The sequence below is a fragment of the Misgurnus anguillicaudatus genome, chromosome 25 (assembly GCF_027580225.2).
Source record: "Misgurnus anguillicaudatus chromosome 25, ASM2758022v2, whole genome shotgun sequence".
NCBI lineage: Eukaryota > Metazoa > Chordata > Actinopteri > Cypriniformes > Cobitidae > Misgurnus > Misgurnus anguillicaudatus.
The window spans coordinates 23,046,260-23,072,773 of NC_073361.2; the positions used below are offsets into that span (position 1 = coordinate 23,046,260).

A 26,514-nucleotide genomic window follows, 5' to 3' on the forward strand; every position below is an offset into this window, starting at 1 on the left:
GAAATACTGTAGTATACTTTTGTATTTACTATAGTAAACTGCACTGCAAAAAAATGACTTTCTTACTTTATCTTGTTTTCAGTACAAATATTTAAAAATTCTTAAATCAAGGTGTTAAATCTTAATGAGCAAACTGACCTAAGACAATGTATCAAATTTAAGTGGATTTGTGGGTAAAAAACAAGCAAAAAAAAATCTTCCAATGGGGTAAGCTAATTTTTCTTGAATTAAGTGTTTAAGAAAAAAGTTCAACATTTTTTGCGTTGTTTTATCCACAAATTCACTTAAATTTGATGCATTTTGTTTAAAAACTAGACTTATTTTCTTAGGTCATTTTGCTCATCAAGAAAAACATCTTGATTTAATAATTTTTAGATATTTCTACTGAAAACAAGACAAGTCATTTTTTGCAGTGTGTAGCAAGTTGTATCATACTGTAGTACATTATAGTAATAACTGCACTTTGTTAATGTGTATTTGTATTCAATATTATATTACATAACTATTGATAAAGTGTAGTATACTTTAATATTTACTATAGTAATGTTTAAAAACACTAATACAGAGGTTCTCAAACTGGGGGCCATGGCCCCGAGATGGTGTTAGGGGGCCCCAGTTTAATAACATTATATAAAATGCTTTAATTTATCAAAAATTCTGTGTAATTGAACCTTAGAAAAATAATGCTGCTTAGGATTATTTAATGTTTTGTTAAATTCAAATTTTTATTTTGGAATGTTTTATGTCATACATTTTCTTTGGGGGGCATGAGGAGATGCACTGTATACAAGCGGTGCTGCACGCCAAAAACGTTTGAGAACCACTGTGATTTTTACTAGTAAATACTAAAGTATACTGCAGTATTTTCATCTGGCTTCCTCTAGTGGACAGAAAAATTTGAGTGATTTTTTTTGTCTGTGTTGCAGTTGTCAGAATACGATGCCTCTCAAGCCATGGCGTTTGATGGCTGTTTTCACGACACAGACATTGAGCTCAGCTCTTTCTCTCCACTGTCTGATCTGAACATAGACCCGTGCGTGTCCTCCCTGAACTCCAGCGTACCGGGCACACGCCTCCATCGCCGAAGATCCATTCGCCAAAGCGTCAATCATATCATGAGCAACAGTTACAAGATAGACTCATACTCCAGAATATTCTTTCCTCTGGCATACGTTTTCTTCAATATCATCTACTGGAGCATCTACTCTTGACTGAGAGAAACAACATCCAAAAAGAGCTTTTTGGTACACTGTCAAACGTTGCAGTTGAACGCAAGATTACATTGCCAAAATAAGTTATACTGTACTGTATAAGTGGAAAAACATTTCTGTATTTGTAAGTATCTACACACATGCACACAGTCCATCATGACTTATTTTTAAATGAATGAATGAAAATGTTTAATAAATTATTTATGTAAGAATCTCAGATTCTCAGCTTATATGCATTAGCATTCAGAAAATCATATAACCTACAGTACATACAGGTGATTGGCTAAAATAAAAATGTAATTTACAAAAACATATAAGACATATATAACATATACCTACCAATATATATAAATCCTTCTAGTGAATAAGTTACAGTAAATAAAGTGACTATTACTTCATACAGTACTAAACAAATTTGATTTTAGAAATATGTTTTTTTTTTCAAATAACATAAGCACATTTTCCCTACTTTCTTCATGTGTGCTGAGAACTACAAAGAACTACACCAAAACAACTACACTTCAACATTTTTGCTAGTTTCATACAGGTTTAAAGTCAGAAATAAAGATAAGAAAGTTATGAAATACTCTCATTTTACACATAGTCCTTCATACGCTCATTTGAATTTTAGATGCATTAAAATAAGATCTCATTGTAAATGTGTGTTTTTGAAAAGCAAGAAAACGAGGCGTTTAATACTGTTTTGAAATTATATAGGAGTCCTTTAAAAAAAACCTTAAAGTTGCAGAAGTGGGATCCAATAATGTTTCCACACTTCCCAGCAATATGGGATTTTTTAAGCATCGTATCCCATAAGTCCTTGCTCTTGCTATCCTCCTATGAATAGTACCGAGCAGCTTGGCTCAATTTTAAAATGTTTTCCATCACCAATTCTCTAGCATACACTACGCAGGTCTGAGTCGTGATCGAAGATGACTGTTGATCTCGTTGTTGATTACATCGTTTGTTTCTTCAGCAATGATCAAATTATCTTCCATCGGTGAGCATGTAATGATATTTTTTTTTTAAAGAAAAAGTTACTTTTATAATCAAACAAGATGCATACTCATTTTTGGATTTTAAATGGCGAGCACTTTCATAGAATCTGACCGATGCCATTATACGGCGGCAGTGATTCATCACTGCTCACTGAGCTGCGAGGGGCGCTGTGAACATCAGAATCAGTAAAGACTGCTGTGGAAACTGAAGATTTCTTTCCTTTATTTGTCAATGTCCGACTCCAGTCTACAGACAAATAATTCAGAGATTTTAGCAAAGTCCAGTATAACATCCATAACAATATCTAGTAACAGTAACATGAAGTTTTAAGTTTGGAAAGAATACCTGAATTTTCAGGCAATCGTAAGCACCCACAACAGAGGTACATTCTCCACTGTTTACGGACGTTTTCCTTTAGAGCGCAGTGGAACACAAAGATAAAGAAACCTGTGAGAATGAAAGAAAAAGTGAGAAATGAACATGGATATTTACTGTATTTACATGATAGTTACAGTGGCGAAAAAGCTGCCGAAAATTCCCATAGACTAACATTGTGACAAACTTTGACGAGTCATAGCTCAGAAGGAAGATTTCACATAAACTTGCCACATTTGAAGAGGCTCTGTAAGAACATACCCCACAATGGGGTGTAAGCTGTACCTCTGGGGTGTACGAGGCCCCCAAATTTCCCCATAGACTTATAATAGGGCAGAAATTATGCCCATGTAAGGAAATAAAAACGTTTCAGATGGGATATCTTCACTTTACAGTGCCTTAGAGACAAGGGGGTGGGCCCATTTCATTCAGGCATCCAATCAGTCTCTTAGGATCGTCCCAGAGCTATTAAGCCATGCCCCTAGCAACCATTTTGGGCACCGTAGCAACATATCCCATAGCCTTATATCTCTGCATCAGAACATCGTAGAGATGTGGGTTGGGTCTTTTAATCGTGTTTACTTCATGCTGAATCATGCTAGCTTCCTTTTAAATCATGCTAGCTTTATGTTAAATCATGTTAGCTTCATGATAAATCATGTTAGCTTCATGCTAAATCATGCTAGCTTTATGTTAAATCATGCTAGCTTCATGCTTATTCATGTTAGCATTATGCTAGCTTCATGCTAATTCATGTTAGCATCATGCTAGCTTCATGCTAATTCATGTTATCATCATGCTAGCTTCATGCTAATTCATGTTAGCATCATGTTAGCTTCATGCTAATTCATGTAAGCATCATGGTAGCTTCAAGCTAATCCATGTTAGCATCATGGTAGCTTCATGCTAATTCATGTTAACACCATGGTAGCTTCATGTTAATTAATGTTAGCATCATGCTAGCTTCATGCTAATTAATGTTAGCATCATGTTAGCTTCATGCTAATTAATGTTAGCATCATGTTAGCTTCATGCTAATTAATGTTAGCATCATGCTAGCTTCATGTTAATTCATGTTAGCATCATGTTAGCTTCATTCTAATTCATGTTAGCATCATGCTAGCTTCATGTTAATTAATGTTAGCATCATGCAGCTTCATGCTAATTCATGTTAGCATCATGCAGCTTCATGCTAATTCATGTTAGCTTCATGCTAATTCATGTAAGCATCATGGTAGCTTCATGCTAATTAATGTTAGCATCATGTTAGCTTCATGCTAATTCATGTTAGCATCATGCTAGCTTCATGCTAATTCATGTTAGCATCATGTTAGCTTTATGCTAATTCATGTTAGCATCATGTTAACTTCATGTTAATTCAAGTTAGCATCACGCTAACTTCATCCTAATTCATGTTAGCATCATGCTAGCTCCATGCTAATTCATGTTAGCATCATGCTAATTCATGTTAGCATCATGCTAATTCATGTTAGCATCATGCAGCTTCATGCTAATTCATGTTAGCTTCATGCTAATTCATGTAAGCATCATGGTAGCTTCATGCTAATTTATGTTAGCATCATGGTAGCTTCATGTTAGCATCATGGTAGCTTCATGCTAATTCATGTTAGCATCATGTTAATTCATGTTAGCATCATGCTAGCCTCATGCTAATTCATGTTAGCATCATGTTAACTTCATGTTAATCCATGTTAAATCATGTTAGCTTCATGCTAAATCATAATTACTTCATGCTAGCTTCATGCTACATCATGTTAGCTTCATGTTAAATTATGATGTTAGCTTCATGTTATATCATGCTAACTTCATGCTAAATCATGCTAGCTTATGTTTGCTTCATGTTAAATCATGCTAGCTGTTTTAAACTTTCAGGCCAGGCTTTTTCAAGCCAACTTAAAGTTTGTCTTCAAACTTTACTATCTAGTTTGTCTATTGAGATCTGACTGGATCGTTTGAAGTTGGGTCGTGTTGCTAATTGCTAATAACAGCGATCATCTCCCGGACCCCGCCCACCTGCTATGCCATATGTCGGGAAGTAATGAGAGATCGTTTTGTAGAGGGGAGGAGATTTTTGTTTTTGATTAAAGAGTATTAGGGCACATTAATTTTTTAAAAATAATATAGCTCACAGATAAGAAATTAGTTTTTCATTTTCATTTCATATTAAAGTTATGCATATTTAAGAGCGTGGCCACTTGGCAGGTGTGACAGGTGAATTGCCGCTGCTGTCACTACCGTCGAGGTAGGTGGGCGTGGTTTCAGCAACCAGGCACCTCAGCTCCACCCACTGCCTATTTTTGGTTATTCGAGAGTGAAGTTCTGCCAAGATGGCAGCGGTAGGTTCGGCAAACTTTGGCCTTCACAAATGCTCTTCAGAAACCTACGTGTGAGGTCATGGACACTACGTCCATGTTTTATACAGTCAATGGTAAGAGTGCATTCAAGATTGACATTTTATCAATTTCTGCATTCCCACACATTGGTGCTACCAGCGCCAATCTCTACAGAAACAACCTTATGCAAATCTTTCCGAAAATTATACTTGGAACTGAATAAGAGTAATGGATTAATGTCAATTATATTAGTTTCATTTTCAAATGTCTCACCTTGAAGGGAATTGAAGATGGTAAACAGGTATGAAAAAGCCAAGTAGACGGGTCCCCAGGCGAAGAAGCTAAAGCCCCAGGTAAGACCCAGCAGAAAAGTGAGTCCCGCGACGCTCCGAAGTTCCTGCATTCCACTCCGGTACTGATTATTGTGGGGATTTTGCTTCTTGATTCGTATCAGTTGCACCATTACAACCACAAACATGGACAGGTTCCACACGAATATCACACAGAAGTATGACACCACGGTTATGTAGAACACGTAGTCATTCTTAATCCAACAGCTAAAAAAGAGTAAAGTGTACAAATGATGATTATCCATTTAATTAAAGGCATAGTTCGTCCAAAAATGCAAATTCGGTCATCATTAACTCAACCTGTATGAGTTTCTTTACACCGTTAAAAACAAAATAAGATATTTTGATAACTGATGGAAACCACACAGTGGTTAGCACACATTGACTTAAATAGTAGGAGAAACAAATACTATGGAAGTCAATGGGTGCCGTCATCTGTGTCATCATTTATCAAACATTTGTGTTCAACAGAATAACTCACACAGAATGCATAAATTACCTAATGTTTAAGAATAAGATCTTATTATAAAGTTACGGCATTAATATTGAAATACTTACAAATCATCTGTAGTTCCATCCACGTATTTTCCATAATGTACAAGGCCATAGTGGTCCTTGCTTATCGCGATCACAATGATAACAACAATTAATGGGAGTCCTGCAATAATGCAACACGTCAGTGAATTAAATCAACATCTTGTCTCCAGTCAGAAGCCACATCGACTAATTCAATCAGATGAACTCACCCCAGCCCACCAAGGACATCTTGAGCATGTATCTGGTCATAAAGTTGTTGAAGACCTTGACGATGGCCATGTACATATGCAGAGCCTCGAGACCCATCCAAGTGAAAGAGACCAACAGGAAGTAGTGCAGGAAAAATCCTGTAGAAATGCACAGGCCAACGGCATTTGGAAACAGAGCCAGCCATGAGTCCACCAGGAAGACCAGATTCAGAAAGAGCAGAGCAAAACACAGATGAATCAAGATCTTGGAGGGAATGTCACGGCGGATTTTTCTGTGGATAAAGAGAATATAACATATTTATTTATTTATTTATAGTATAATTTTGGTATACTATAAATTACAATAGATCCATAATTCAATTAATTTCATTTTAGGAAAGTAATTTGGTTAATTTGCTATTTTTTTGGTGCAAAATCGATACATACACACATGAAATTTTGGGATAAGTCCAGCAATACTTACAAACAATAACCTAAAAAGCCTAAAAAATAAAATGCTTTAAAATATGTATTTATGTTTTGGTAATTTACTAATTTATTATTAGGTATACTATTTATTTACTAATTCAAATTTGATTTACCTATTAAATGTTTATTTAACCAAGCGTTACACCCACAATTTCCAACCCTGTTCCTGGAGGCACCCCGACAGTGCACATTTTGGATGTCTCCTGCATCTGACCCCACTATTTCCCATCTTTGAGTCACTGTAAAAAATTCCTTGTTGCACTTAAATTTTTAAGTTTTAACAACTTCACCTAAATTAACTCATTCCCCACCAGCCTTTTTTTTTAAAAAAGTTGCCTGCCAGCATTTTTTTTGTAATTTTCACAAAAGTTTTACAAAATGCCTTCCAGAAACAATTTCTTCTATAAATATATAAACATACAATATATCAAATGAATGAACAGACCCTCTGCTTTCAAAACAAACAAAACGGAGAAAAAAAACTTTTAAATTATCTTAATTTGTTCTCTTTTTTTTAACCTCAAATATGTGCAGGGTTCTTCAAAAATACATAATTTCGAGCAAAAAGCTGAAATAATTGAATTTTTGTAAAGGAATTTTGTTAGAGACCAGATTCTGAATGATGATCAAAACATACATGCAGTTTAAAATGTTTTAAATTATTTAAAATTAATTTTAAATTCGTTTTAAAATTTTTAGTTTTTGCTTAATTTTTTTTATAAGTTAGGTAAGATCGCTATCTAGTGGATAATAGCGGAATTACAGATTGCCATAAAAACTCATCAGGAAAGCGTCATTGGCAGGGAAATGTTTTTTCCTGATTGATGAGATAAATCTCAATGGTGGGGAAAGAGTTAAAAACTAAAGTTGAACGGGCTCAAGTTATTCCAACTATATTTTTATAATTTATAGCAACTTCAAGCTTGAAGTTGAAACGAGTTGTTTAAACTTAAACATTTAAGTGCAACAAGAATATTTTGCAGAATGAGCTGATGAGTGGATTCATGTGTGTTTGAACAAAGATATTTAATATTAACAAGATGCGTCCATGCTATTGATATTATTAGTGGAAATCGCAATGTTCAGAATGGCCACTCTAGTCCTGCCTCCCAGTAATAACAGCCAATCGTCAATCGGAATGCTCTGGAAGAGAGACTTTGCGCAGAATCAACGAGTCTTGTTCGTCTTGTTCTAACAAGACCTAAAGTTGTTGCAAATATGGCGTGACTTCTTTAAAATGACTGGTTTGAATAGGTAAGAGTTGGAAAATATGTACAGTAGTGTTGTGTGCCTCCAGAAACAGGGTTGGGTAATCACTGTCTTACACTTTTTGTAATATATGTCTGATATTCTTTTTTTAAAGTATTAAAGATATGTCAGTTTCATTGAGGAAGACTTACTCGAACCCGAGGTAAGTGAGCAAAGTAACTGCAATAAAGATAGCAGAGATTCCACAGCCGATGAAAGTGATAAAGGTAAGGATTGTGGCCTGCACACGGTCTGTCATTTGATGCCGGCCAATGTCCTTCAATGACAAAACAAATCGGAACAGCATATTTAACAGGATGTAGGTAAAGCACTACTGTACTGTATATAACAATGCATGTGACAGAAGATCAGTCCTATTCTAGTCCTTGCAAACTGAAAGCATGTCACCATGTTAACGTAATCCAGTTTGGGTATACAAGTAAGTTTTGTTAAAATTGCAGGAGTGACTTGTAATAGTCATAGAAGCAGCAAGAAAACTTTAAAATACTGAAAATGATGAATCAGTGAAATGTTGCATGATATGACATCATTATTTGTGACCCTGGACCACAAAACAAGTCATAAGGGTCAGTTTTTTATTGAGATTTATTTATACATCATCTGATAGCTGAAGACACTGCAAAAAATGCTTTCTTACTTAGTATTGTTGTCTTGTTTTCAGTACAAATATTTAAATATTCTTAAATCAAGATGTATTTTCTTGATGAGCAAAACGACCCAAGAAAATAAGTCTAGTTTTTAGACTAAAAATATCAAATTTAAGTGATTTTGTGCATAAAACAAGCAAAAAAAAATTGCTAATGGGGTAAGCAAATTTTTCTCGAATGTTTCTTGAATTTAGTGTTTAAGAAAAATGTTCAAGATTTTTTTGCTTACCCCATTGGCAGATTTTTTTTTTGCTTGTTTTATGCACAAAATCACTTAAATTTGATAATTTTGGTCTAAGAACTAGACTTATTTTCTTGGGTCGTTTTGTTCATCAAGAAAAAGCATCTTTATTTAAGAATGTTTAGATATTTTTACTGAAAACAAATACTAAGATTTTTGTTCCTTGAAAATCTTTTTTTTTTTGCAGTGTAAGCACAAATTCACTTGAATGAAATGTTTTTTTTTAAGACTCATTTTGCTCATTAAAAAAAAAATATATATATATATATATATATTGATTTAAGAATATTTAGATATTTCTACTGAAAACAAGACATCAATACTAAGAACGTTTTTTTTTGTAGTGCAACTGATCATTTTGACCCATACAATGTATTTTATATACCCGTACTGCTTAAGGTTGATTTTGTGGTCCAGGGTCACATTTGTTGTATTTTATAAAGAAAAACTATGTACATTAACAAATATAAAATGCTGTAGTGGCCAAAAGTGATGTTATTTGTTGTAATATTTTGTAGTCATTGCCCTGGGCTATGTCTTTATAAACCAAACAATGTTTTGCAAATCCTCCTTAAAATCTTAAAGTTGAGCTTTAGTTTATACCAGCGGCCGGTGACTTCTTTTTCAAGGGCGCTCGATGCGAAGTTTGTCAGAACATGTATGTAGCCCGTCATGTGTGTGGTTTCTTTTTTCGTCAAGAGATCCTGTGTGCATTATGTGTCTTGTCAAAATAAGTGCCTGCTGTAGACTAAAGGGTTTATGATAAAAGAGACGCTCGCGTTTGCCAGATACTCGCATAATCTCATGCGTAATCAAAGTTTACGGGAGTTTTTAAGGGAGTGTCTTGCGTGTATTTTGTATTTTTACTGTTGCATGTATTTTGTGAACATGAGCATCTCTTTTATCATAAACGGTTTTGACATGTGTGCAGCAGGCACTTATTTTGACAAAACACGTGATGCACATGGTTCACATGACACAACAAACACATATTTTGAAAACCCAAGCAACAAACATGACACTCCGAACACCTATTTTGAATTAGCGCCCCTCGGGTGAGCAGTCACGAGCCGCCACTGGTTTATACTCCAAACACAGCAATGCAACAAGCATGCAAAACTTTTAATGCAATTGTTAAAATTGGGCATTCCTTTTGGCCACTACTGTATTTTCAAATACTATTTTTGCATTTAGATAACAGGTTTGTCAGTGCTTAGTTTAGTCATTGCTTTTGAAATGGTGATTGAACATTTCTATGAAATGTTTTGATTGTAAGTGTACTTACTAATAGCACTGCAAAACTGGTCAGGTGATTACAGCTGCAGACAGTCTCGTTCTCAGTACTGCTATTTTTGACAAGAAAACAGCCGTCGGAATTCCAACCTCCGGAACCTCCTGGAAAACCCAAAACACGTCATAGTCACTTCACCTCTTATACAGAAATTCCACATTTCTTTTGAGCCTAATAACAGAGAGGAATCTAATCTTACCATTCGTTTCAAAGTCCCAAAACACACAAGAAGCTACATAGTTCCCCTGTGGCAGATGAGTGAAGAGAGTTAGTAATCAAACCGGTTTAAAGGAGTAGTCCACTTTAAAGATGGGGCCCATTGACTTACCATAGTATTTTTATGTCCTACTATGAAAAGTCAATGGACCCCATTTTTAAAGTGGACTACTCCTTTAAGTGTACAATGACAGGTAATGTAACAATGTAAATACACACCGCAACAGGTTGCGTATTTCTCAGAGTGAACACAACGTTCTCCTTCAGGTTTTTGATGGAAAGGTTAGCCACACTCGAGCCCAGAACGTGGCTGTTCAAAATATGTTGAGTCTTTTTATCCTGTAAAGATAAAGAACATAACGCTTGAATAATGTAGTTTCAAATCTAAAGTCGACTCTGACTTCATTTTACCTGAAAAAATGTGCTTTTCTGAAAGAAAGTGAACTGGATTCTGGAGGCCATCTTCTGCTCCCCTGGAGAAAGATTTTCTGTAAGGGACGCTGGCAGTGTTATTTTGCCAAGAGGGGAGGAACTTTCCACGGCTCTTGCTTCTCTCTGAAATCCTTTCGTCACCTGCGTTATCAGAAACACGAAAACATCCAGCACCGACTTCCAAAAACATTTAAAAAATGTCAATCAGCTGCAAAAAAAGTTTCAACTGTCATTACCTGTGGGTTTAATGGATCTGCAACTGCGAATGATGTCGTCTTGAAGTTGGTGCCATCGGCTTTGGTAACGGCCAAAGCAAGTGATTCAAATGCCATGTTTACGGTCTGGTCTTGAATCACCAGTTTCAGACCCAAACTATCCACGACTTTGATTAATCTAAAAATCACCATTGCCAAAGGAACACATCAGTGGTTTATAAAATTATTAAAGGGGACATTTCACAAGACTTTTTTAAGATGTCAAATAAATCTTTGGTGTCCCCAGAGTATGTATGTGAAGTTTTAGCTCAAAATAGCATATAGATAATTTATTATAGTATGTTAAAATTGCCACTTTATAGTTGTGAGCAAAATTGTCCCGTTTTTTTGTCCTTTTAAATGCAAATGAGCTGATCTCTGCACTAAATGGCAGTGCCATGGTTGGATAGTGCAGATTAAGGGGCGGTATAATCCCCTTCTGACATCACAAGGGGAGCCAAATTTCAATTATCTATTTTTTCACATGCTTGCAGAGAATGGTTTACCAAAACTAAGTTACTGGGTTGTTCTTTTTCTAGGTTGATAGAAGCAATGGGGACCCAATTATTACACTTAAACATGGAAATGTCAGATTTTCATGATATGTCCCCTTTAAAGGTGCAGTGTGTAATTTTTAGAAGGATCTTTTGACTGAAATGCAAAATAATATACAAAACTATATAATCATGGGTGTATAAAGACCTTACATAATGAACCGTTATGAGTTTATTACCTTAGAACGAGACCTTTTTATCTACATACACAAAGGGTTCCCTTACTTGAAAGTCGCCATTTTGTGCTGCCAGTTCTCTACAGAAGCCCTTAAAGGACAATTTTTTTACTAAGTTGTCTCCATAGATGAAATGTTTGTCCGTTGGCGGCTACCACAGCTTTTCTATGTGTTTCAAAAGCGAGGGGTGAGCCGTGGACTAAGCCGTTGGTTGCAATTCGCAACCTCACCACTAGATGCCGCTAAAATTTACACACTGCACCTTTAAAGGGATAGTTCACCCAAAAATAATAAACCTGTATACATTTCTCAGTTCTGCTGAACACAAAGGCAGATATTTATAATCACACAGGAAACAGAAGCACCATTGACTTCCATAGTAGGAACAAAATACTATGGGAGGCAATGGTGCTCCAAAACTGTTTAGTTAGAAACATTGCTTAAAATATATTCCTTGGTGTTTAGCAGAACAAATACATTTATACAGATCTGTAAAACATGAGGATGAGTATTTACAGAATTTTCTTTTTTTGTGATGAACAGTTTTAAACCATGACTGCGTTCATGCTTGTGTTTTGTGTTTCATTCTTACCGGTTGGATGAGGAACTCAGACTGTTTGCAGAGCCATCAAGCAGGTTGTTGATGACAGACAGCAATGCTCGGCCCACTTCCAGACTAACATTGGGTGCAGAAAGCAGTATTTCTAACTGGTTGACCAAATCATTCACTTGAGTTGAGTTTAAAGAAGACACATCTTTGGTTTGATTTAGAAGGTTGTTAGCCAGTTCGCCTGGACTTTCGGTTGTTACTGCAAAATACGGAAATTAAAGTTAGTACGACATGTGAATACACAGGATGATCTTTTAACTCTTTCCCCGCCATTGACGAGTTTTTAGGTCAATCATATTTCCGCTTTTGTCCACTTACCCAACTTATAAAACACTAACTCTGAAAATCATAAAAATTCTGCCGCTGACTGGCAACTTTTTTTTAAATGCTTGCGGGGAAAGAGTTAAACATTTGTAGATATAATTATGTAAACTCTGATATTAGCAGCATTTATTTTTGTACATTTTTGACCTTGTGAAATCCAGGATCAAAGTTTGATTTTAGTTTTACATAGATGTGAATTTTGGTCAATATAGCCCAGCCCTAATACTGTGTCTATCCAAATGTACAAAAATGAATGCCTACAAGAATGAATGAGATCACCCTTTAATATGCCAACTTGATGTCACGTATAAATACAGTGTATTGTTCATTTTGAAAAACATAAACAAATTAATAGTCAAACCTGTTGCCTTGACTGTGGTTGGCACAGATGTATTTTTTCTGCTGGTTGTTGGAGTAATGTGATGGACAGGTGGAGCGGTTATTGAGGAATTGGAGGTGTTGTGAGGAGAGCCTGGCTGTATTGTTGGCACAGCAGTTGTGTTAGTTTCAACTTTTTCTGTTGAGTTGTTTAATTGTGTTGGATTGGTTGTAACAGGCACACTGGAAATGTTTTTTGTTACTGGGAAGGTTGTTGTGTGTATGACTGTTGCATTAGGTGTTGTGACTGTTGCATTGGGTGTTGTAACTGTTGCATTATGTGGTGTTATTGTTGTAGTTAATAGTCTGTCTGTTGTATTGAGTGTTGTGACTGTTGCATTAGGTGTTGAGACTGTTGCATTATGTGGTGTTATTGTTGTAGTTAAAAGTATGTCTGTTGTATTGAGTGTTATGACTGTTGCATTAGGTGTGGTGACTGTTGCATTATGTGGTGTAACTGTTGTAGTTAATAGTCTGTCTGTTACATTTAGTGTTGTGACTGTTGCATTGAGTTTTGTGACTGTTGCATTGAGTGTTGTGACTGTTGCATTAAGTGGTGTAACTGTTGAAGTTAATAGTCTGTCTGTTAGATTGAGTGTTGTGACTGTTGCATTGAGTGTTGTGACTGTTGCATTAAGTGGTGTAGCTGTTGCAGTTAATAGTCTGTCTGTTAGATTGAGTGTTGTGACTGTTGCATTGAGTGTTGTGACTGTTGCATTAAGTGGTGTAACTGTTGAAGTTAATAGTCTGTCTGTTAGATTGAGTGTTGTGACTGTTGCATTGAGTGTTGTGACTGTTGCATTAAGTGGTGTAGCTGTTACATTGAGTGTTGTGACTGTTGCATTGAGTGTTGTGACTGTTGCATTGAGTGTTGTGACTGTTGCATTAAGTGGTGTAGCTGTTGCAGTTAATAGTCTGTCTGTTAGATTGAGTGTTGTGACTGTTGCATTGAGTGTTGTGACTGTTGCATTAAGTGGTGTAGCTGTTACATTGAGTGTTGTGACTGTTGCATTGAGTGTTGTGACTGTTGCATTAAGTGGTGTAGCTGTTGCAGTTAATAGTCTGTCTGTTAGATTGAGTGTTGTGACTGTTGCATTGAGTGTTGTGACTGTTGCATTAAGTGGTGTAGCTGTTGCAGTTAATAGTCTGTCTGTTAGATTGAGTGTTGTGTCTGTTACATTGAGTGTTGTGACTGTTGCATTGAGTGTTGTGACTGTTGCATTAAGTGGTGTAACTGTTGAAGTTAATAGTCTGTCTGTTAGATTGAGTGTTGTGACTGTTGCATTGGGTGTTGTGACTGTTGCATTAAGTGGTGTAGCTGTTACATTGAGTGTTGTGACTGTTGCATTGAGTGTTGTGACTGTTGCATTAAGTGGTGTAGCTGTTGCAGTTAATAGTCTGTCTGTTAGATTGAGTGTTGTGACTGTTGCATTGAGTGTTGTGACTGTTGCATTAAGTGGTGTAGCTGTTGCAGTTAATAGTCTGTCTGTTAGATTGAGTGTTGTGTCTGTTACATTGAGTGTTGTGACTGTTGCATTGAGTGTTGTGACTGTTGCATTAAGTGGTGTAGCTGTTGCAGTTAATAGTCTGTCTGTTAGATTGAGTGTTGTGACTGTTGCATTGAGTGTTGTGACTGTTGCATTAAGTGTTGTGACTGTTGCATTAAGTGGTGTAGCTGTTGTAGTTAATAGTCTGTCTGTAAGATTGAGTGTTGTGACTGTTGCATTGAGTGTTGTGACTGTTGTATTGAGTGTTGTGACTGTTGCATTGAGTGGTATAGCTGTTGTAGTTAATTGTCTGTCTGTTGCATTGAGTGTTGTGACTGTTGCATTGAGCATTGTGACTGTTGCATTGAGCATTGTGACTGTTGCATTGGGCATTGTGACTGTTGCATTGGGTGTTGTGACTGTTGCATGAAATGGTGTAACTGTTGTAGTTAATAGTCTGTCTGTTGTATTGAGTGTTGTGACTGTTGTATTAAGTGATGTAACTGCTGCAGTTGATAGTCTGTCTGTTGTATTGAGTGTTGGGACAATTGTATTCAGTGGTGTAACTGTAGCAGTTAATAGTGTGTCAGTTGCATTAAGTGTTGTGACTGTTGTATTTAGTGGTGTAACTGTTGTATTGAGTGTGATGACTGTTGTATTCAGTGGTGTGACTGTAGTACTAAGTGGTGTTACTGTAACAGTTAATAGTGTTTCTGTTGTATTGAGTGTTGTGACTGTTGCATTGAGTGTTGTGACTGATGCATTAAATGGTGTAACTGTTGCAGATAATTGTGTTTCTGTTGTATTGCGTGGTGTGACTGTTGTATTGAGTGTTGTGACTGTTGCATTGAGTGTTGTGACTGTTGCAGTGAGTGTTGTAACTGTCGCATTGAGTGTTGTGACTGTTGCGTTGAGTGTCGTTACTATTGAATTAAGTGGTGTAACAATTGTAGTTAAAAGTCTGTCTGTTGCATTGACTGTTGCATTAGGTGTGGTGACTGTTGCATTTTGTAGTGTAACTGTTGTAGTTAATAGTCTGTCTGGTGTATTGAGTGTTGTGACTGTTGCATTAGGTGTTGAGACTGTTTCATTAGTTGTGGTGTCTGTTGCATTAGGTGTGGTGACTGTTGCATTATGTGGTGTAACTGTTGTAGTTAATAGTCTGTCTGTTGTATTGAGTGTTGTGACCGTTGCATTAGATGTTGAGTCTATTGCATTAGGTGTGGTGACTGTTGCATTATGTGGTATAACTGTTGTAGTCAATAGTCTGTCTGTTGCATTAGGTGTTGAGACTGTTGCATTAGGTGTGGTGACTGTTGCATTATGTGGTGTAATTGTTGTAGTTAATAGTCTGTCTGTTGCACTGAATGTTGTGACTGTTGCATTGAGTGTTGTGACTGTTGCATTATGTGGTGTAATTGTTGTAGTTAATAGTCTGTCTGTTGCACTGAATGTTGTGACTGTTGCATTGAGTGTTGTGACTGTTGCATTAGGTGTTGAGTGTATTGCATTAGGTGTGGTGACTGTTGCATTTTCTGGTGTAACTGTTGTAGTTAATAGTCTGTCTGTTGGATTCAGTGTTGTGACTGGTGCATTGAGTGTTGTGACTGTTGCATTAGGTGTTGAGAGTATTGCATTAGGTGTAGTGACTGTTGCATTATGTGGTGTAATTGCTGTAGTTAATAGTCTGTCTGGTGTATTCTGTGTTGTGTCTGTTGCATTGACTGTTGTGACTGTTGCACTGAATGTTGTGACTGTTGCATTGAGTGTTGTGACTGTTGCATTAGGTGTTGAGAGTATTGCATTAGGTGTGGTGACTGTTGCATTTTCTGGTGTAACTGTTGTAGTTAATAGTCTGTCTGTTGGATTCAGTGTTGTGACTGGTGCATTAAGTGTTGTGACTGTTGCATTGAGTGTTGTGACTGTTGCATTATGTGGTGCAATTGTTGTAGTTAATAGTCTGTCTGTTGCACTGAATGTTGTGACTGGTGCATTGAGTGTTGTGACTGTTGCATTATGTGGTGTAATTGTTGTAGTTAATAGTCTGTCTGTTGGATTCAGTGTTGTGACTGGTGCATTGAGTGTTGTGACTGTTGCATTAGGTGTTGAGAGTATTGCATTAGGTGTAGTGACTGTTGCATTATGTGGTGTAATTGCTGTAGTTAATAGTCTGTCTGGTGTATTCTGTGTTGTGTCTGTTGCATTGACTGTTGTGACTGTTGCACTGAGTGTTGTGACTGTTGCATTAGGTGTTGAGAGTATTGCATTAGGTGTGGTGACTGTTGCATTATGTGGTGTAATTGTTGTAGTTAATAGTCTGTCTGTTGGATTCAGTGTTGTGACTGGTGCATTGAGTGTTGTGACTGTTGCATTAGGTGTTGAGAGTATTGCATTAGGTGTGGTGACTGTTGCATTTTCTGGTGTAACTGTTGTAGTTAATAGTCTGTCTGTTGGATTCAGTGTTGTGACTGGTGCATTAAGTGTTGTGACTGTTGCATTGAGTGTTGTGACTGTTGCATTATGTGGTGCAATTGTTGTAGTTAATAGTCTGTCTGTTGCATTAGGTGTTGTGACTGGTGCATTGAGTGTTGTGACTGTTGCATTAGGTGTTGAGAGTATTGCATTAGGTGTAGTGACTGTTGCATTATGTGGTGTAATTGCTGTAGTTAATAGTCTGTCTGGTGTATTCTGTGTTGTGTCTGTTGCATTGAGTGTTGTGACTGTTGCACTGAGTGTTGTGACTGTTGCATTAGGTGTTGAGTGTATTGCATTAGGTGTGGTGACTGTTGCATTTTCTGGTGTAACTGTTGTAGTTAATAGTCTGTCTGTTGGATTCAGTGTTGTGACTGGTGCATTGAGTGTTGTGACTGTTGCATTATGTGGTGTAATTGCTGTAGTTAATAGTCTGTCTGGTGTATTCTGTGTTGTGTCTGTTGCATTGACTGTTGTGACTGTTGCACTGAGTGTTGTGACTGTTGCATTAGGTGTTGAGAGTATTGCATTAGGTGTGGTGACTGTTGCATTATGTGGTGTAATTGTTGTAGGTAATAGTCTGTCTGTTGCATTGAGTGTTGTGACTGGTGCATTGAGTGTTGTGACTGTTGCATTAGGTGTTGAGAGTACTGCATTAGGTGTGGTGACTGTTGCATTGTGTGATGTAATTGTTGTAGTTAATAGTCCGTCTGTTGGATTCAGTGTTGTGACTGGTGCATTAAGTGTTGTGACTGTTGCATTGAGTGTTGTGACTGTTGCATTATGTGGTGCAATTGTTGTAGTTAATAGTCTGTCTGTTGCATTGAGTGTTGTGACTGTTGCACTGAGTGTTGTGACTGTTGCATTAGGTGTTGAGAGTATTGCATTAGGTGTGGTGACTGTTGCATTATGTGGTGTAATTGTTGTAGGTAATAGTCTGTCTGTTGGATTCAGTGTTGTGACTGGTGCACTGAGTGTTGTGACTGTTGCATTAGGTGTTGAGTGTATTGCATTAGGTGTGGTGACTGTTGCATTATGTGGTGTAATTGTTGTAGTTAATAGTCTGTCTGTTGGATTCAGTGTTGTGACTGTTGCACTGAGTGTTGTGACTGTTGCATTAGGTGTTGAGTGTATTGTATTAGGTGTGGTGACTGTTGCATTATGTGGTGTAATTGTTGTAGTTAATAGTCTGTCTGTTGCACTGAATGTTGTGACTGGTGCATTGAGTGTTGTGACTGTTGCATTAGGTGTTGAGTGTATTGCATTAGGTGTGGTGACTGTTGCATTATGTGGTGTAATTGTTGTAGTTAATAGTCTGTCTGTTGCACTGAATGTTGTGACTGGTGCATTGAGTGTTGTGACTGTTGCATTAGGTGTTGAGAGTATTGCATTAGGTGTGGTGACTGTTGCATTATGTGGTGTAATTGTTGTAGGTAATAGTCTGTCTGTTGCATTGAGTGTTGTGACTGGTGCATTGAGTGTTGTGACTGTTGCATTAGGTGTTGAGAGTATTGTATTAGGTGTGGTGACTGTTGCATTATGTGGTGTAATTGTTGTAGTTAATAGTCTGTCTGTTGGATTCAGTGTTGTGACTGGTGCATTGAGTGTTGTGACTGTTGCATTAGGTGTTGAGAGTATTGTATTAGGTGTGGTGACTGTTGCATTATGTGGTGTAATTGTTGTAGTTAATAGTCTGTCTGTTGCACTGAATGTTGTGACTGGTGCATTGAGTGTTGTGACTGTTGCATTAGGTGTTGAGTGTATTGCATTAGGTGTGGTGACTGTTGCATTATGTGGTGTAATTGTTGTAGTTAATAGTCTGTCTGTTGGATTCAGTGTTGTGACTGGTGCATTGAGTGTTGTGACTGTTGCATTAGGTGTTGAGTGTATTGCATTAGGTGTGGTGACTGTTGCATTATGTGGTGTAATTGTTGTAGTTAATAGTCTGTCTGTTGCATTGAATGTTGTGACTGCTGCATTGAGTGTTGTGACTGTTGCATTAGGTGTTGAGACTATTGCATTAGGTGTGGTGACTGTTGCATTATGTGGTGTAATTGTTGTAGTTAATAGTCTGTCTGTTGCATTGAGTGTTGTGACTGGTACATTGAGTGTTGTGTCTGTTGCATTAATTGGTGTGACTGTTTTAATGAGTGGTATGGCTGTTGTATTGACTAATGGTCCAGTTGATATATTGGATGGTGTTAGAGTTGCATTTTCCAGTGTGCTTGCTGTATTTCTTTGCGTGTCTGTTGTAGTGGGCAGTCTGGTTGATGGAATGAGTGGCAGTCCAGTTGTACTGAGTGAAAGTGTGTTTCTTTGAGTGTCTGTGCTGTTAGTGGGCGTGAAGCTAATGCTGGATACTGAGACTGTTGTATTGAACGATGTAACAGAAGCATTATTCTGTGTGTTGACAGTGCTGAATGTTGTAACCGTTGTGTTGGTATGGCTGCTCAGTGGCGGGCCTGTAGTTACTGATGGAGAAGTGACATTTAGGGATGTAGCTCCGCCCTCTGTGCTTGTGCTTGGAGGAACAGATGGAGTAGTGTAGGATTCAGATGGGATCTCACAACTATCACTTAAAAGAACAGCATACGTCTGACCCTGATCACTGCAGAACAAAGACAGAATAGTTTTATATATGTGTGCAATATATAACACAGTCCTTAAACATTTAATATCCCAAAAATCACAAAAATGGAAAGCTCATAAATCAGTATATGCAAATCATCTGTTTCATAATGTTTAAACTACATAAACCTAATCTGAGCTCAATCAAATATATAGTAATTTAGATTTGCTGTAGGCTGTCAGTGTGAACATAGCCAATGATGAATTTGCTTAAAAATATGAACACATCTTTCACTATGTCAGCTAATTAATTCAAATACAAATGTGTTTTATGCATAGTGTTGAGCAGTACCATATTAGCTGGTTTTGGACATCACTGATCTGGCTGGTGCTCAGATTGACAGAGGTCCAAGTAAATGTAGAGTTCAAAAGGTTGCTGTCAGTGGTACTGGGCAAACGACATATAGCTGTGTAGGAGACAAACAGAAAAGAGAATGATATTTTTACTATGCAAAACACATGCATATACATGTACATGTCATTCAACACTCACCTGTTCTATACACAGGCCCACCAAAATATACGTTGGTGCTATCCTTCCACATTTCGGCTACAGCTTTGCTAACAATGCACACATCCAGCGTTTGTGACAGTTGCAGAGTTAACATGCAGGTGTAGAGCCTGAGGAACAATATACTGGTTAGATGCACACGAATGCGTGCAGAAACACACAATAGGTCACGATGCACCTTACCTTGCTGCTTCACCAAAACATTCCAGATGCATTCCCTGTAGAAAATCAACACAAGGACGTTTGTCCGGCTTGTAACTATTCACAAGATTAGTTTCTTTGAGATGGAAAACAACAGATTATCAAATGTTTACCTGATACGCATGTAAAACGTCGCACAGAGACCTATGGGAATGTAACGTGATCAACCGTAAAGTAGATGTCAAAAAATATACATACATTTAAGTATTTCTCTTTATATATTTTTTCAGATAGAAATAACTGTAATGCTGGACATACCCTGAAACGCTGTTTGTGTCGCAGGAAGAGCTCCACTTTAAAACCTTTTAAAGTTAAGCAAAGAAAAGAAATATAAACAATGATCCATAACATTGCCCTGTATCTTTGTCTGTTTGAGTCGGCCAGAGTTAATCGTAAAATTTTATGTCCGCGTCTCATTTGCTTTAGACAATCTGCTCACACACTTACCGAGTTCTGGATGGAGGTGAAATCCACATCGGGGCTCAAAATGTTTATACCAACAGCAAAATATGCCTCTAAAAATATAGAAGAGGTAAAAGGATGAGTTTCAATGTTTTGAAATATTTGCATACATGCAGTTGTATTGTGTAGTGCACTTACCAGAGTTAGATATGTAACATTCACATTGCTGCTGGTTTGCAACTAAAAGCAATGTAGAAGTTTTTGATAAGAAATAGCATTATGGCAAAGCTCTATACCTTATATACTGTTAGTTTCTTAATGAAAAACATCTATAGTCTGTGTTAAGATGCCATTTAAATTCTCACCACTGCAGGCTTGGTCACTAAGTATCTGTAAATCATTAGGGATGATATCATTCTCTCCAGAAGAGCTGTGAAGAGAGTGAACATAAATACATTTATTTAACTTAATACCATCATCAAAATATCAGAAAATGTCATAAAGCTACTTTTATATAAATCATGCAAGTAAAGTCTTGACTCTTATAGACTAAACAAGTCTATAAGAGAGTGGAAGGTTAAGATCGCTAGAAACGTTTACCATGTTACGCTGACAGGCCCTTGGATTTGGCAGACTTCATTGTAAGACATAGAGGATGTGCAATGCACATAACCACCACCAGGGGCTAAAATGGTTTTCTCCATGCAGAAGCCTTTACCTGTGAGCAAACAATTTATGAAGACTTTGATTATTAAACGAATGAGTTTGTTGGATCAGTGTGAATTCAATTGTTGCCGTTTGTTAAGTGTGAATTATTTAGCCCAAACACAGTTTAGTTCCTTAATGACATCATCCTTTAGGAACAGACATCATTTTGCACAAACAGTAAGCCTACTTCCATACTATATACTGTAGCAGGCGAGAATCAGTATGCAAATCAAGTAGTATATCTGAATGCATAATAGTCAAAACAAAACAAAAGGCAAAAAAGTACCCGGATGACCTAGTACTTCTGTCTAGATTTTAAGTGGGCATTCAATTAACTCTTCACTATCCCATGAAGCCATGTGAACTGAGGAGCCGCCAAATAAAAAAAAATTTAATTTATAAAAATAACACATGACACATTGGCTCTTTAAATAATTTAGGTATCAAGTACGTGTTAAACAACAAATAAGTAATTCACGTTTGCGGCTTTTGTTATTTCGGTCAAAGGACATACATTTACATGTATGCATTTGGCAGATGCTTTTATTACTGTGTGTTCACACCAGACAGGGAAAATGCGTCAAAAACGTGCTATTCGCGCACAGTTGGATGATTGAACATTTTAAGTTTACTCGCTTCATTCGTGCGTGAAATTCTAGTCATTCGAGACATTATGCATAAATTCGCGTCAAGGGCGGGGGTTATATAGCTCAAATTGAGTAAACTTACTAGATTATTCGACCTCCTCACTTACTTTCTTCCAAACATGATATTTTTAATTCCTGTAAAAGTACGAAAATGTCTCGTATAGCGATGATGATTGCCCTCCCTGAGGGTTTCCCGCAGCACTTTGCAGTTCGGGTGGCCTGCCTAAGCTGAGAAACCCTACCGCCTTAACTAGGTCGTTCAAAAAAAAAAGAAAATCACTGCACAAAAGGCCATCAAGTGCATTTCAGAGAATAGCGCGGATGCACTTCACACCACGAGCAGGCACGGGTGCCACATGGCCGAAATGGTCCGTCACTGTCTGGAGGATGGCCAGTTGATAAAACGCGTGTCCGTGAGAACCGTAAGTGGACTTATGTTTTGGGTTTGATTAAGCCTGTTTTTGTATTTGTTGCAAATTTAAAGTAAGTTAGCTGGTGATTATGTTGTTTGAGCAACCTGCTAGCTAGATACGATAGCCTATTGATTAGATATAATTGTTGAACGCTCTTGCTCACGTTATTTATGTGCATTATTTACAGGCTACAGTAGTTACACTCCTTTAAGATAATGTAATTAATAGTGGGAAATTATCAGTTTTTGCAATCTTCGCGCTATCTATAATCATTCGCTAGACGTTCTACAAATCTGCTTCAGTTTGTGTTTCTTAACCCTTTAGTTTCACTTCATTACGCAGCTATTCCCGTTAGAGGTATCTGTTAAAAACATTTAATTCATTAAACATCTAGTATGTGTTTATTTTCTGTAATAGTTTCTTAAAAATTAAGTTTTATTTGATTGTTTTTAATAAAAATATTTTCATTTTCATCATGACGTATACCCCGCCGCTTTGATTGCAACGCCCCACAGGCCCCGCAAACAGCGCCCAACCCTACCACCATAACTAACACATTTTCTGTGGGAAACCCTGCTCGCTTTTTTGTTTTTCTGCCTCCGCTCGCTTCCTGTAATCACGCCACTGCTAGAGCAAGCTCCTCATTGGTTAACGCGCCGCAAAAATCACCCAAAGTTCCGATTTTTCAACTCAATTTGATTACCGTGCTGCAGGACGCCTGTTCACGTCTTTGCATTGACCTAACATGTAAATCACTCACGCTTGCTGCCTCTTCCATGTCTGGTGTGAACGCACCATTACAGCCTTTGACCCTTGGTGAAACCCATGACCTTGCAAAGTTTAACTACTGAGCTGTACAAAGGCACATATGGTTACATGACAACAAAATGTTTTGAAGTGTCTGAAATTGATCAGTACCTATTATTGGATTTTTTTATAAACATTACTTCTTTGAAATTACAAAACGGACATGTATTTTTAATTAATTAATGGTTTCATTTTAAGTTATCATCACATAATAAGATTGACTTTTGGTTGATTTAACTAACACAGAGTACGTCAACTCAGTACAGTAGTTTTTACTCACCCACTCTCTCCACATCTCCTAGAAGCTTGATTTTTATTGGTTGGCCTGTATTGTTTTCCACCAGCCTACCGATTTCACATGCATTTTCAGGCTGTTTAAGTTGTATCAGCACGGTGCAGTTAGTCTTCCTATGGTAACAGAGGCAGTAGTCAATGGTTTGTTACTGAGATTATGCTGGTTTGTTAAATTTGTGGAGACTTCAGTTTTGACTTACTGGATGTTCACCGTGTCTTGACATGTAACCTCAGCCGTCTATATTACATGAAAAACAATGATAATCATCCCATGCTCGACTACATAAAATATCACCTGTGAACTATTTACTATTAGTCACAAATACTTACCACAAAAGCTTGGCATATTGTAGTACTGACTGCAGGGCAGGTGGACCTAAATAGATCTAAAAACTAAGCACAGTATACAGTTCTTTAGTGTGTTTTACTTCATTGAACATATAAAGCAAGCATCTGGGTTTAAATCTCAGCCAAACCGTGCTTGCTGTACTTTACAAGTCCAAGAAAATGTATTATTATGAGGTGTGCTAAGAGATTAAATGTTGACTTTTGCATACATAAAATCATAAAATACTGTTTAGTTAATCTAATAGCAAAAGATGGATAATCTAACTTTAAATTAACCATCATTTTTATAGTATGTGGAAATTAAAATATCTACTATAAGATGGCAGATAAATATTTTTATAATATTTTTTATTACCCAATTTTTAATATCTTGTTCGGGTACATTTCCATCCACCTCCACAGGCATCCAGTAGTATGATGCTGTTGGGTGAGAAAAGACATATTTTATTCTTTCAGGAATCTCCACATCCAATCTAAATCACATTTTAGTGTAAAAAAGTTTCTTCTTACATTGATCAGCGCAGTACTGAGAAAAGTTACACTGCGCCACAAATGACCCTAGAACAAATGAAAAGACATCAAAGCGAAAAACCCCATTAGGATGAATTATATAACATATAAATGATTTAATATGTGGCAGATAGGAGAACGAAGGTAAGGAGTTTATTTTAATATCCTGTAATTATCACAGAAATAGAAGCCATTTGTCTTTTTCTATCAGAATATAGTCATAATAGCTGTACCTGTTAATAATGTAGAAGACCTCTTTGTCCGTACAACTGTTGACTGATTGGCTATTTGAGCCATGACAGGAGGTGTAGTGCTAAGGTGTGCTGTTGTCTGATTGGCCCGTATTTCAGAGGTAGACTTTACAGAAGAGATAGCTGTGTTATGGGTTTGCTGGACTGTTAGGTTAGAGGTCTGTGAGGCAGGTGTTGGGGTTATGCTGTTGAATCCACTGGTGTTTGTCATAATGGTTGTTGGATTATCAGCTGAACCAATCAGAGATTGAGGAGGGACTGTGATGGTGGTAGTTGTTGTGAGAGGAGCTTGTGTTGTAATGGGGGTTGAAGTATTCACCACAATGCCATTAGATGAATTCAGTGTGGGTCTGGGTTGTGAGGGTGAAGGAGAGGTTGTGGTTTTGATCTGACCCTGAGGTATAGGGGTGGCTGTATTAACAGATGTACTGCTCGGAGAAACAGATGAAGACTGTGCTGTATAATTGAAACAAAGATTAATTAGTTTTATCATTGCATCATCTTACTGAAAGCCAACAATCAGGGTTGGGTAACACCAACTCAGCATAGGTTTATTTATAACCCAACACATGGCTCAAGTTCAAGTTTATTGTCATTCATCCCACCAGGGAGAAACAAAACACAGTAAATCTGGTAGCATCATAGTGAAGCATAATAATAACACATCCGGTCTGTTCATAGACTGTAAAGATGGGCGATGTTTCTCTATTGATTTCTATTGTATAAAATGAATAAATATAAAAGGTGTATTGAGGTGGAGCCACAATATCAACGCCCTGCGTATTTTCCCGTTTGACTCAATCACAAATACACAAATCATGTTGTTGCGCCCCTTTTTAATAGCATCTAATAACTAACTTAATACAAATTATTTAAATAACTAACACTTAAAAGTTCCTAAAATAATAAGAAACAACTAAAATAACAGAAACAAGCACTGGTAAAATATTATTTTAAATTTAAATTTTAATGATTTAATGACAAGCCCTGAAAAGTGAAGCCAAAACGTCTCGATCGTCCCCCAGTGACTGGTCCCAGTATAGGTCATAAACCCCGCCTCCCTCATGTTATTCAATGGGACTTGAGACCAACTAAACAATTCAATTACACTTCAATTATCTTTTTTTCCAAAGCTGGTTTCTGTCATTTACTCTAGTTTTTATCAAACTGATGTAAATTCAAGTGTTTGTTTTTAAAAATAGTTTGCTTTAGTTAGTTATTTAATGCTATTAAAACGGTAGTGTCACGTCATGATTGACAGCTGTGATATTCCGCGAAAACGAGGGGCAGTGCCTTGATTTCGCGGCTTTAATTCCTGCTCACTACTGCGCAGGACTGGTAACGAAATCGCTACTGCGCAGACTCAAGACCCAAGATGTCAGCGCCATATTGGGACACTGACAGCTTCACTTTTCACCAATGGAAGAGAGCGAACAGGCATCGTCCATATTTTTTACAGTCTATGTTTGTTTACATGAACAGGGCGGGGTTTATGACCTAAAATGCAGCCAGCCACCAGGGGGCGGTCTAAATGTTTTGGCTTTACTTTTCAGGACATGTGTGGCAACCGTGGTTCTGTCCAATATTTACACAACCGTTGTTTAAACCAAACCAATATATTATGGGTAATATATTTGGGTTGGTTTAGGTAAATGTTAACCAAACACCCATCAGACAAATGTCTTAACAGTTTATTGACGCAACAGGGTCCTTCAAATTGGATCCTTCAAAAAAATGAAAAGATAAATAACAATAACCTTGCAATGCACTATTGCACTCTTTAAAAAATGCAATTAGTATTAAAAGTGGTGTTCATATGGTTGTATCGATGTTGTTAAAATCACAATAAAATTGAAACTAAAAACTTAAATTTTTTGGAATATCATGGTATGACTTAGTATGACTTATCTTTGAGCTTCATTATGTAAAAAAAATACATG

General features: G+C 37.1%; 2 protein-coding genes across 4 annotated transcripts in view; one reads left to right on the forward strand and one right to left on the reverse strand.

Moving 5' to 3' along the window:
• Positions 1 to 1,423, forward strand: part of LOC129426106 (gamma-aminobutyric acid receptor subunit rho-3) — a 72,754-nt gene extending 71,331 nt beyond the window's left edge. For all 3 annotated transcript variants that reach the window (XM_055182295.2, XM_055182294.2, XM_055182296.2), the window contains exon 11: positions 927 to 1,423. In XM_055182295.2, the coding sequence (XP_055038270.1) occupies positions 927 to 1,211 (285 nt within the window). In that variant the 3' untranslated portion in view covers positions 1,212 to 1,423. The remainder of the gene's footprint in view (positions 1 to 926) is intronic.
• adgrg2a (adhesion G protein-coupled receptor G2a) overlaps positions 1,373 to 26,514 on the reverse strand; it is a 35,244-nt gene continuing 10,102 nt past the window's right edge. Inside the window, exons 7-35 of the mRNA XM_073864244.1 lie at positions 24,557 to 25,030; positions 24,324 to 24,371; positions 24,169 to 24,233; positions 23,796 to 23,858; positions 23,666 to 23,703; positions 23,452 to 23,579; positions 21,197 to 21,314; positions 20,962 to 21,026; positions 20,795 to 20,836; positions 20,642 to 20,709; positions 20,453 to 20,496; positions 20,308 to 20,338; positions 20,177 to 20,211; positions 19,976 to 20,103; positions 19,775 to 19,889; positions 12,879 to 19,462; positions 12,176 to 12,392; positions 10,836 to 10,992; positions 10,579 to 10,740; positions 10,387 to 10,506; positions 10,151 to 10,196; positions 9,946 to 10,055; positions 7,904 to 8,028; positions 6,036 to 6,307; positions 5,848 to 5,947; positions 5,213 to 5,496; positions 2,556 to 2,657; positions 2,321 to 2,456; positions 1,373 to 2,216 (exon numbers count right to left, since the gene is read on the reverse strand). Of these exons, the coding sequence (XP_073720345.1) occupies positions 2,117 to 2,216; positions 2,321 to 2,456; positions 2,556 to 2,657; positions 5,213 to 5,496; positions 5,848 to 5,947; positions 6,036 to 6,307; positions 7,904 to 8,028; positions 9,946 to 10,055; positions 10,151 to 10,196; positions 10,387 to 10,506; positions 10,579 to 10,740; positions 10,836 to 10,992; positions 12,176 to 12,392; positions 12,879 to 19,462; positions 19,775 to 19,889; positions 19,976 to 20,103; positions 20,177 to 20,211; positions 20,308 to 20,338; positions 20,453 to 20,496; positions 20,642 to 20,709; positions 20,795 to 20,836; positions 20,962 to 21,026; positions 21,197 to 21,314; positions 23,452 to 23,579; positions 23,666 to 23,703; positions 23,796 to 23,858; positions 24,169 to 24,233; positions 24,324 to 24,371; positions 24,557 to 25,030 (9,977 nt within the window). The 3' untranslated portion in view covers positions 1,373 to 2,116. The remainder of the gene's footprint in view (positions 2,217 to 2,320; positions 2,457 to 2,555; positions 2,658 to 5,212; positions 5,497 to 5,847; positions 5,948 to 6,035; positions 6,308 to 7,903; positions 8,029 to 9,945; positions 10,056 to 10,150; positions 10,197 to 10,386; positions 10,507 to 10,578; positions 10,741 to 10,835; positions 10,993 to 12,175; positions 12,393 to 12,878; positions 19,463 to 19,774; positions 19,890 to 19,975; positions 20,104 to 20,176; positions 20,212 to 20,307; positions 20,339 to 20,452; positions 20,497 to 20,641; positions 20,710 to 20,794; positions 20,837 to 20,961; positions 21,027 to 21,196; positions 21,315 to 23,451; positions 23,580 to 23,665; positions 23,704 to 23,795; positions 23,859 to 24,168; positions 24,234 to 24,323; positions 24,372 to 24,556; positions 25,031 to 26,514) is intronic.